General features: G+C 29.7%; 1 protein-coding gene across 1 annotated transcript in view; it reads right to left on the reverse strand.

Annotated features, from left to right (window-relative positions):
* Window positions 1–12,483: 12,483 nt before the first annotated feature.
* LOC142318752 (2',5'-phosphodiesterase 12) overlaps window positions 12,484–13,164 on the reverse strand; it is a 55,647-nt gene continuing 54,966 nt past the window's right edge. Inside the window, exon 8 of the mRNA XM_075355185.1 lies at window positions 12,484–12,646. Coding sequence (XP_075211300.1) covers window positions 12,530–12,646 — 117 coding nt within the window. The 3' untranslated portion in view covers window positions 12,484–12,529. The remainder of the gene's footprint in view (window positions 12,647–13,164) is intronic.

The raw sequence follows: 13,164 nt of genomic DNA on the forward strand, positions 1-13,164 counted from the left end.
CTCACAATTCTAATAATTTATAGAAGTTTTTTCTAAATAAATGTTTCATTATTATTATTATTTTTTATTAATAATAATAATAATAATAATATTTATTCTCTTGAATGGGATATGTTTTGTTAAAATAATAGTTTTTAATTTTTGTTTAAAATATGTTAAAAAAGATAAAACAATTGAAATATCATGGGCTGAAAAAGTTATGCCCTGGTTAATAATAAATGAAGTAACATCAAATCAGGATGAAAGTGAGTAACATTTATCTACTCTTAGGTTTAGTCTTCAGTTAACATAAATGTTTCAATAGCTGTTCAAAGAAACTCTTAAATGTGCTAATAATTAATTAAAATTAAAAATTAAAATTAATTAATTTTAATTAATTCTAATTTTTAGAATAATTTAAATAGTTTGATGATGTCAGAGTTTCACTGGACTGCTCAACATGTTTTATGTGCTAATTGCAACAGTACTTTGGCTTACACTCAAAGATTATGAAAATCTTTGTGTCACTTTCTTTATGTCCCCTGTTTTAGCTTTGATCTGTTACAAGGCCACAGTAATATGGCTAATTACAAGGCCAGTAACATCAGCTTATCATGAAATTGATTGTTGAATAATTGAAATTGAAAAATCAGCTTTTAAACAAAATATTAAATATATGAAAAATCAGCTTTTAAAAAAAAATATTAGATATATGCTCAGAATCATTGGTAAGTAAATAAAGAAATCAGAGGAAATTTTTTTATAGAAATTACATTATAACGTCCACGTTATCCATATTGTGGGTTACAGGTGGTTATAATAAATAACAATAATATATATTCCTGCTTTAATGTGGGTAATTTTATCCTGGCATTTGGGAAGAATCTTACTGTAAATGCTTGTATCGATCTTATTAATTATTCTTGTCTTTTTTGAAGGCTTTCAATATTTTTATTTCGTAATTGTTAATTTTAATTAACAAACATGATAAAATACTCAATTTTTTGGCTAGTTGCACAGTTAGCAAGGTTTTCAGTTTATTGAAATTGTAATTGTGCATAAACAGGTAAAAAAATTGCTGTAGAAAATTAATCTAAAGGAACCATATCCTTTATTTTCAAATGAACAAGCCCATAAGGGAACCTCAGCTTCTCCCAACTGCTCTCAAAATTTTAAGTTACAGAGTCACATTTGTTAGAAAAGACTTGTATTTAAGTGAATTTGAAAATACTTCAGAGGATGAAGATTATGTACCATCTTCAGATGTAAGTTCTGAATCAGAGAAGGAAACATAAGGTATAAGGTATTTGAAAGGTATAAGTAAAACAGTTACTGAACACCAAGGTCAAAAATGACAGAAAAATATTGAACAGAGACTTGTAATATCAGTAAACAGAAGTACATATCTGGTGAAAGCAATCAAATAAAAAGTGCAAAGTGGCTGCAAAAGAAATTATGCCCTCCATATATATGTAAAATGAACTGTTACCAAAAAATTACCGAATTACAACACGGCATTTTTAAGGCTTACTGGGATTCAAGAAAGGTTCACACTTTAAAAACACAGTTCATTACGTTCTACATTGAAGTAACACTATAAGAAAGATATAGAGGTACGGATGTACAAAACCAAAAGAAAATTCTTTTCATTATAGTTTAAACATAAATTATGTAAAAATAAGGGCGTGTAAAGTTAAGTTTTTAAACATATCTAATACATAATATAAAAACCTAGAGGAATTGTAGAAATAGACTAAAGAAAATGGCATACACCTGTTATGAAACACCCGAGGAGATAATTCAAAATGTTATTCAACACATAAATGTTATCTTGAAAAATGAGAGCCATTATTCATACCTGAAAACTAAGAAAACATTTTTAAATCCTGATTTAAATTTAGAGAAGTTGTATTTATTTTATCAACAATTCTGCGCTGAAAATGAAATAGATAAAGAAAAAGTATCAAAAAAGTAGTTTTACATAGCCATATACCTGCAATACTTGTGATTCGTATCTAACAAAATTAAAGGGCGAATTAACTTCAGATGGTAAAATGTTTATTTAAGGTAATTATGAACTGCACCTTAAGGAATCATAGAAGTGGTATGACCAAACAGTAAAGATCCTCAAGATGCAAATAACAGTAAATGCGTTGAAAGCTGATTTACAAAAATGTTTACCATTGTTAACAAACATCTAAAAGTTTCTACTGCAGGAAGTTGCGGACATTAATTTCACAATTTATGACAAGGTGGTAATGTTATTGGATTCTAAGATAGGCTGAATAAAACATTAGCAATTAAAAATCTGAAGAAATAGTATTATGGTCAGATAATTGCTATTCACAGAAAAAAATTTGAGAAAAAACCATGTCAAGTTTCCAGATGTACTTTGTCATTAGTCGATCTGAAACCGATATCACAATTAAAATACAAAGACCTGTTAATTCTACTTAAGTGTTTACCATCAGTGTCATCTGTTTTATAAAAACATAAGTAACTGCAGTGAAGTAAATGATTTCCCTGAAGAAGAAAGTGATGAAGGCTACAGGAAGTAATTATTTTTAATGAAAGATTTAGTTTAAAATTGTGTTCATTTTGTAAATTTACTGCTATTTTATCATTTTTTATTATTAATTTTCAATATTTTGTGAATTTTTGTTAAGTGACCGTAGCAATATTATGTTGTATTACACTTTTTGGATGAGTAAAATAATTTTTTTTAAATTACCCTTTTCTTTTAATTGTAACAGTGTTACAATATTTTAAAATCTTTTTATTGCACAATTTTTTTGTTTATTGGGTGAAACAACCAGAAGGTTGTGTTGCATTAATGTTATCTGTTTAATTGTAGATTCTCAAAACTATTATTTGAAAAATGTTTATTTTCTGTATTTGTCATGTATTATTATAACTGATATGTTGATTCAGCTGATTTTTCATTGTATAATTTCTGTATAGAATTAAGTTATGTTTATTTCATAATTTCTTTTAATTTTTGAAGGTTATGATTTAACATAAGTTTAGTTGTTTTCTTTCTAATTAAAGTCCAATTTCTTTTGGCAAATACAAGCTGTGTGTTCTTTTATTTTTGTTAATTTTACCCAACAACTCCATCTGATAAAATTAAGGAACCGTCATTGATAAAGATTATTGCGGTTTAGGTCAGAAATACCAGATGATTTAATAAAAAAAATCGCTCATGAAATGTTATAAATCGAAAGCTCTCGATGAAAGTGAAGAAAATTATGTCATTAAGCAATTACAACGGACAGTTCCACACAAAGATTTTTGTACCTTTTTCATGAACTGGGGAATAGCTATTGGCATTAAGCCATTAAGGATTATATATTGTACAAGTATAAAGAAAGAATCACAGAAAAAAGGACTCATATTAAATGTTATTGACAATACCAAGTGGAAGTAGGAGTGGCTGCAGTTCCACAGTGTTCATACGCGAGCCGCCACTGTTCATCCTTATGCTTATAAGTACAGGCAATCAGGAAATTATAATTTCAGATCTACAGATGATGAAAATAATAATTCTTTGTTGTGACATGAATTTATTTTTAAGCATTTTTCATATCGAAAGAAAATAACAAGGACGTCCTAAGCACTTTATCGCGACTTCTCTAATCATAAAATGTAATAAGTTTCATTTCTATGGAATACGCTTTTTAATTATAAACTTTAAAAATTACCTGAGCTTTTTAAAGACTACCCGATTTTTAAGAAGTTATTACTTTTTTTAACCTTTTTTTTTTAATTTAAATATATTGATTGTTGTAAAAAAAAATTTACAATGAATAATAATAAAAAAATGAAAAAATAACAAGTGAAATAATATTTGTTCTTTTAAAAAAGTATGTAAAAAATTTAATAGAAGTAGTGTATAAATGAGAATTGAAGCAAAAATTCATCAAGATCCATCCCAAGATACCGCACCCAAAAATTTCCCCTAGTCCAACACACCCTTAGTGACCATGCTGGGTGAGGTACGGCATGTGTGAATCCCTGTACCAGGCAAGGCGAGCACCCCGTGCGAGGCTAGACTAGTGTATTATGCGAGGCTAGATCAGATAAGGTGAGTACTCCATGCGAGGCTATTGAGCCTGAGGCACAAACTTTTTGAAATGAACTGTGAACTAAATGATGCGATTCAATTGAATGGCTAATAAATCTTTTTCATCGTACTGCCACTATCTCCCAATTCCGCCCTTGTTATACTAGTATGGAATGGAATGCAAAGTTGGCAGGAGTTTATTACTCCCTACTTTATCGCAGAACCTGGACAGAGTCCCTTGCTGCTGGATCATTCTAATCGGGCTTGTTTTTTTTTTTTAAAGGGTTAATTTTAAATAGCGGGTCTAATTTTTTCAAGTTTTGTGTAATTTTAGTGAATTTAAGACGGATTTAATTGCATTCCAATCCGTTGTTCAACCAGCGTTATCGAACCCATATTCATGGGCCGACCGCGGAAGGCTAGGCTTATAAAGCCTGTCCCCCCGACGTAATTCCCCTTCAGACCGTCCACTGAAGTCCTTTCGGTGCTAACTCTTAATAAGCTAGCAGGAATACGCCACAACGGGGCACTACCTATAAGGAAAGAGCAATGCGTCCCCTTTTCCGGAGGAGTCGCAATTGCTGGGTTATTTTATCTTTCTTGTAAGTATTGAAAAGGTTGTGTAGAAGCTCTATACTAGTACTAGGTTACTATAACAAGTAACTGAGCAGGTCTGCAGAATACGTTTTAACAACTATATATCTAATGTAATGAACTCCTTGATATATCCAATCATTTCCTGATTACGCTAAACATTCAACGCCATTTTGAAAATAAATAATTTAAAAATCGTTATACATACACCCTTTTATTTAGTGGAAAAAACCTGTTGAAAAATTTCATAAATATCAGACAACGTGTTTGGCCGTAATTACATTTTGAGTACATAAAGTGCGATAAGCTTTTAAAAAGGGCTACTCTAAGAAGCGATTTAAATTAAAAGGGTTGTACTTAACATTAAAATTAAAATCTAGGAAAAATTACTTATTCAGTTGGAAAGCTACAGTATATAATAAGAGATTGACGCAGCGTACCAAAATTATTATTAAACTGTGAAACGTATAGCAGGGGAGACGCAATATTCTCATTATATTATTGTGATCTATAACCAGATATGTGTTCTTACACTCAAGGGGCTCATACACCCCAGACCGGGGTTCTCAACCTTTTTGTGGTGCGAGGACATTTGAGATTCCCAAAGATAGTGGGGGGGCGCAATCGGATTAAATAAATAAAACAGTATTATGTCCTTTATTATACAAAATATAATTATATTACGTAATATAAAATATATGTTACACACATTTTGTAACATATAACATATTATATACTTACTAGCTGTACCCGCCACGCTTCGCTGTGGCACACTGTGGTTGCATGGATAAGAAATGAGAAACAAAACAAAGCATACATTACATAGAAGTCTAATTTTGCAATACTTGTGGACATTCAATATTTTTTGTTTTTCCACTGTCTGCGTAGATATAAAGGTTATCTGGTTTGCCGACTCGGGAACACGCACATACAGTTGTCCATGTGAGAAGCAATCCGCATCTAAATCTAAACCACACAATTCTAAAGATTGACCTTGAGCGTTATTGATTGTTATTGCAAATGCCAATCGAATTGGGAATTGCAATCTTTTAAATTGAAATGGTGTATCGGTCGGGATCATGGGTTTTCGAGGAATGAGGACATCTTCACCTTTGAAAGGCCCCGTTGAAATCGTTGCTTCCACTACGTTAATCTTCAATTTCTTAACTGCAAGTCGCGTGCCGTTGCAGAGTTTTGGCTGATTAATATTCCGCAACAGGATAATTGGCACACCTATTTTCAATTTTAATATGTGTAGTGGCATCCCTGGCAGATGGATAATTAACTACTTCATCTGCTTCCACAACGGTGTCCATCGACTTATATGTAATTTACTCACTTTGAATGCTGGATTGAATAACATTATTAAGATGATAGACATCTTTATTCTTTGCGGCAAGGATAGCTCGATCACCGAGCCGATCGTGATTTCTATGATTAATTCGAGTATCAGGAAATACTTTTTCAATCAGTTCTTCTTTCGATGTTACTAAATTACAAAAATTATCAGGAAATGATATTTGTCTAGACGTCTCATCGACTGGCAGCTGTCCGTTTCCAATGTCCAGTAACTGTCGTGAGAATACCTCAGCTGATGGATCATTCAATTGCAATGTACGTACGTGTCGCCACAGTGTTGAATATTTCAGGCAAGCATTTATTTCGTCTGCTGGTGTTGATCGAGAAATTACAGGCAATGTTTGCCTAAAATCTCCTGCCAGCGATATCAAAGCATTCCCGAATGGTTGAACGTTTCCTCGCAAATCTCGTAACGATCGATCAAGAGCTTTAAGCGATTTTTCATGTGCCATCGTGCATTCATCCCAAACAATGAGTTTACATTTTTGTAATACTTTTCCCATACAGGATGCTTTGGAAATATTGCTCGTGGGAGTCTTGATGATTTGCATGTTTAATAGCAACTTCAGAGCTGAATGCGCAGTCCTTCCACCTGGTAACAATGTCGCAGCTATTCCAGACGAAGCAAGAGCTAAGGCTATGTCATTTTTTGTTCGAACCGTTGCTAGAATCAATCTAATGAGTTATGTTTTCCCAGTTCCTCCTGGCGCAGCCAAGAAAAAGGTCCCCCCAACTCCGTCATTTATCATTTGCATTATGCGATCATAAATGCCTTTCTGTTCACGCGTTAATTTGGGAATGTTTGATTGGACATATGACTGAAGATCACCAATGTTGTAACTCTGTTCACGGCGTAAATCCACATCAAATGAAGCAATCGCAGCTCGGGTGGGTGCTGGCATTCCCAATTGACTAAGAACTATATTTGCATTAGCTAAGCACTTGTCTTCAATATTTATCAATGCTTCGTTGTAAATGCCTTCTGTAAATTCAGACAAAAGTGAATATTTAACCTAACAAAGGATTTTTTGGTCATTATGTAGGGATATTATTTTCTGTGTATTTGGTTATTTTGACTTTTTTTGTTTGCATTAAATAGATTTATTAAAAATAGATGAAAACAATCTTTGATGCGGGTTATATATCATGCTAAAATTTGAGCTCAATCGGTGTAGAATATTTCGAGTTTTTGAAGCGTACACAAACGAACTTAACATTTTTATATATATAGATTATAAAAGTCAAATTAGTGTGATCTTTGACACTGCATTTCATTTACTAATTTTCATAGTTGGAAGTGTAAGATTATAATCTTAATCAAGGTTGTCATTAGTAAGTTAAGATAATATTCGTGGTGGAAAGCAAAGATTCACACAAATATGTGCAACCAAAACAGGATTTCATTTTGTATACTACTTTTTTGAAGTGTAACTCTGTGTTTGAAGTGTAACTCAACTAAATTCCAAAACTTTTCTTCCGTATCGTGAGATTTTAATATTATTCATTTTGAAAATTCAAAATCTCTTCTTCAATTTAAAATTTTTCTTTTTGAAGAAGTTCTGCTATAGATCTAGCAGTTTCAGTAATGTCAACTTGTAGAGTAAAAGAATTTAAAAAAATTTAGCCAAGCGTTCGATAATGGTAAATTGCTCAAATCTACTTTCAAACTGTTCTAAAGGTTTTTTAAGATGAGTGATAAATAATGTTAGGTCAGAATTATTTTTACCAATCATTTTCTTCACTCTTGGAATGTATACAAAATAATTTTTCTAGAAATTATTTGCAGCCCCCCATTGCTGGTACACCATCAGTAATAATTGCTGATAACTTGAACAAAGACATATTAATTTCTGTTAAGTAATTTTTAAAGATTTTATAAATACCTTCACCCTTTGTTCGCTCTTGTATCAGTAGTAACTTTAATAGTTCTTCTTTCACACTAAAATCACTGAATACCATTCTTATCATCACTGCCAATCGTACTGAATGTGATATATCTATTGATTCTATAACCTGTAATGGGAAATATTCACATTCTTTCAAATCATTTATCAATCGACTTAGTAAATTTGTTGAATCACTTGGATTCTTCTTGTACTTGTATTGTTTGATAACAGTAAATCTTGTATTGCTGAAATAATATTTTGCTTATCAGAAAATCCTTCAAATAATGAATCGGCTCAACGAGAATTGCTTCCTTAATTAGTTAAATTTCTAAAAATGTTTTTTTTTGTTTTGCCAACAAATAAGAAATTTTGAAAGAAGCAATAGTGGAATTTTTATTATTATTTATTTGGCTGGCAAAATTTTAGAAAGTTAGGCAGATCATTAACCTCAAAAGAACTGTGATTAGTTTTGTAATGACGTTTGACGTTATGTTTTTTTTTTGCCACTGACACAGCACTGTTGCATATTAAGTAAATACATTTTCCCTTATTCTTGATAACAAAGTAATCTTCTTCTCAATTTTGTTAAAATGATAGGTTTGTTGTTTTTTTATTTGGTTTTTCTCATTTTGGAGCAAAATGTTGATATAAAAAAAGATGGATGCATGTACTTATGTTTTAAGTTATACTTCTTTGGCGTGACAAAAATGTTTCAGCCATCTCAAATACTAAAATAAAAACAATATTAAATATTAAATGACCGTGCAAGTAGCAAACGTATGATAATATATTACATTTTTAAATAAATAAATCAAATAACAATGATGAATATTAAATTGATTAAAAAAATTAGTTGTAGATATTTTAGAAATCTCTATGGGCATATTTTTAATTTTTCATACTAATAATTTAAAATTTTGTTAAAAAAATATCATACTATTACTGGAACTCTGCTATTTTCAGAATATATAGTAATTATAAAATTTATTATTATTTTACTAACAATTAATACTTACATAGAGTTAACCTCAAATCTTGAAACACTTATTGATATTTATGTACAGAATAATTATTAAGAGTAAATTAATAAGGTTATATGAACAACAATATTCACAATATAAAATATTAACCACTTCGGACTCTTATGAGAGAACTTAGCTAAAAGTATAGACAAACTGAACTTTGTTTAACCTTAATCATATAAAAGTATAACTTCACAAAATCAATGCATCGATAGCATGTCATGACAACAGTACGAGATCACAACAGCATGCGGTGACAACTAATGCTATACTACTAATACAATTCTTTGATGGAGTAAAAGAGTAGTCTTTAGTTTTACAAATAGAAAACATTCCCAAAAATATATTATTCTTCTTTTACATATTTATTTGTTTATAAATGAAAGAAAATTTACAAAGAAGTAAAAACACTTCCACTGTTGCTTAAACCTGGAGAAGTTAACTAAAATAAAAGTCTGATAATTCAGGTGTAGACTGCTGGCTTTCTTATTTAGAAGTAATAGCTTCAAATCTTCTTTAGAATGGACAGCAATCTACGACTATCCAAACAAAGTGGATAACGATTGTATATTAAAGTCTAAACTAAATACAGTTAAAACTAGTGCTAGACGCACTTCCTTGTAAGTATCAGAGTCATATATATTCTTGTAGGGAAGTACAAGAAAGACTAATCTGAGTAAATATTTAAAATTATATAAATATTTAGATTAAAGTTAGATAACATAAGCCTTAGTTTAAATGTAATTTTGAATATAAAAATGAACATTTAGATTATTTATGTTTTCTTTTTTAATTTTGGTAGTTTTTGTATTTTTTAAAATAAATTTATGAAATAGATAAAAAAAGATACAATATAGTTGTGTACTGATTATTTATTCTTATATAGTGGAAAAATAGTGTGGGTATATGAAAAAAATTAAAATATTCAAAAAATCTAGTTTTTTTTTAATTCTCTACTCCCACCCCTATCACCTCTCACGAAAATCTTTTGATTTATCTAATCTACGTTTACTAAGTTAAATGGAAGAAACTAATTAAAATTCCACTGAAAAATGTGCAACCAATAAAAAGTTACCTAAGATTCCTTCTTTTTTTTTTGGTGAATTAAGATGAAATTTTATTACAATATTATTAAAAGTTTAAATAAATAAAAAAAAAAATTCTTAATACCAGAAATTTGTTTTTAAACTCGGATCGGTTCCCCTACCATCAAAATTGTCACCAAAGTATTTTTTTTGGGATCGTTTGTAATACTTATATGCTTAGGAAAACGAAAATCTTTGGTAAAATATGCATTAAAAAAAAATTTTCAAATTTAGTGGAAAGGGGAAGAAATTTTTTTTAAAAAGATAAACATATACACATTTAATGAGTTTAATATAAAAATGGGGTTATGTCTGAAAGATTTTGAGAAAATTGACCCCAAATAAACTAACGATCCTACCCTCAGGAGATATTGACCCCAAATTTTAACAACAAATTACTTCATACACGAGTCTGTACCAAATTTCATCAAAATCGGTTTATCCAGTCAAAAGTTATTAACTTTCTAACTTAAGTTATTAAATGTTAAGCATTAACAGCTTAAAACTGTCTACACCCGTTTTTTTATATTTATGTGTACGCATGTACGATCGCTAAATTGATCAGAAGTTGACTGTTGAACGTTACTCTCCCACTTTTTTTTATTTTTTGGGGTCCCTGAGTCATGAATCTTAAAGAAATACAAATACTATTTTTTGCCTGATTATCAAGGGATTTTTTCCCTTCTTGCAGCATTTCTCTAGAGCTATGATGCCAAAAAATGATAGAAAAAATAAATTAAATGTTTAAATACACAAAATTCGTGCAAATGATAAAAGTATTTTACGCTTTTTTAATTAATTTTAATACAACTGTCATTGTAGTAAATCTGGTTGGCACTAGAATAATGATGAATAGCTATCGATGGATGATTATGAAATTAATTTTTTTTATAACGTGAAAAAATGCCAAGCCTGACTGGAACTTGAATCAGAACCTCCAGATGAAAAGCACAGATGCTGACCACTTCGCCACAAAGATTAGGAACATCATTTTAAATAATAATAATAATAAATGAAGAATAAAAATGATTTAATTATACACTCAAATTTCTATTTATACTTTCAAAATCATTACTTCAATACATAATCACTATCATTTTGGATATTGTTATTTTAACATAAACGTGAATTATAACTACTTTTTTATTTTTATCATTAGAAACTTTTTATCCTGTTTTGATTAAAATTCTCCCCTCAGTTTACCTTGATTTTGTAAGGCAAATTTGGAATACTTTATCATTTAGTTATAATTTTTCCAATGTGATCTATATAATTTCAAGTAAATTACATTTGATTTTGGTCGTTTAAGATTTATTTTTATCTATTAATATTTTATTGATTAATTAACTGGTCGTCGGCGCTCACTTTACTTGCCCAACTTCTAGCCAGGGAGTGGACCCCTCTAGACCCTCAGGGCCCAGGTCGGTCCAGCCAAATCCTGGAGCTGATCCAGGGTTTCTCCGAAATCTCCTGGAGCTGTGGGGCCTACCGCAGAGTTCACAGAGCTCTTTTCGCTTTTACAAGGGGATGGCACATTGGTTTGAATCTGACTTCATCTCCTTTTTTTTTAATTTAAATATATTGATTTATTAATAATTACTATTGGTGTGAGAGATGAAACAGTGTGGTTTTGTAATACCGGTTGTTAGTACTTATCTTGTCATAGTAATGCTTACTAAATACTATGAGTATCAATACTTATTGAATGATTTTTTAGTACAATCACCTATCACTCTCTCACACAACACATTCCTTTCAGAGACACACTTACAATTCCAATAATCTTGATATATTTTTGTAAAAATTAATAAATATATATATTTAAATTTACAATAAAAAATCAATTAATGAAGATTTTTTGTTCACAAATTTCAAAATGAGGGCCAAATTAACTTTCAATTATTCACATCTGTTACTGTTTTATTATTTCTTTATTAGAAAAATCTTAAGTATTTCATTTCTTATTATGAACAAAATGACACCTACTCTTTTAAAGTTAAATATCTTCTCTAAAATTTTATGTTTGTAACTTTTTTTTTTTTAGTGCAGTTTCTTAATTGAAGAAATGAAAAATAATTCACACTTTCAGAAATAACTACTTTAATAAATACTTGTTGATAATTCAGACTTTTTTGTTGGTTATTTCCATTATAGGTTGGTTGTTTTTAATTACAAGAAATTTTATTAAACTTTTTTTTTGTTAATAGAATTCAAGTAAAATCTCCTGCTAGAAATTACATTTAATCTGTCTCATTACCCGCACAAATCTGAATATACACATTATAGCAAAAATAAAATTACTCCTGAAAAGAATGAATAACTGAGTGAGAAAGAAATAGTTTACGTATAGATGTGTGAATAGCTGATGATGTTGAAAAGACTGACCACCCCTCTTTGCCCTTTTCCCTCTTTTCAGAGTTCGGGTGTCCATTATATACCAAAGTGAATGTTCTTTGTAAAATAAAGAATTTTCTTAAAATAAATTTACAATAGAATACTTTTCATATAATTATTTACTACTCAACTTTATTAAAAAATTAACTAATCATTATCAATCCAACACAAATCAGCGATTAAAGCTATATGATCAGATGGAAACACTACACTTGGAATTGCAACATGCTGCCTTAATTCTTCTTCACTGGGCATTGGGATCACCTGAAACATTTTCAATTAAGTTAATACTTATATTACAAAGTATTATTAATTTCCTTATTAAAATTTAAATGCATTGTAGTTTTACTTGAATTAAATCGTCAAAACAGACAATTTTGTTAATAGGATTCTATTACACTAAGTAAATGTTTCTAAGTAATATTAACCAAAATATTAAGCCTCGCAGCATATAATTTTAAACTTTTTATATACTTTATTTTATTAAAATATAAATTCTATAATATATAATACTTAGTCATAAGTAACTTGTATGCTTCGGTTTTAAACAAAAAGGATTAAATAGCAAGTACGTTTAATTATAAATAAATGTATTTAGTAGTACTAACATTGCAGTTGCACTGTTTGGATAAATTAGAAAGAAATAGTGGATTTGCTTACCACAACTACACAACTTATCTTTGCCAGATTTATTAATTTACTTCCTTATATGAAGTAAAAGATGTATTGTGACCGCAAAAAATTTAGGTTTTCAGATTTCAACGGAAATATCCATTTGACCA

This window comes from Lycorma delicatula, chromosome 2, assembly GCF_047948215.1.
Source record: "Lycorma delicatula isolate Av1 chromosome 2, ASM4794821v1, whole genome shotgun sequence".
NCBI classification, from domain to species: Eukaryota; Metazoa; Arthropoda; class Insecta; order Hemiptera; family Fulgoridae; genus Lycorma; species Lycorma delicatula.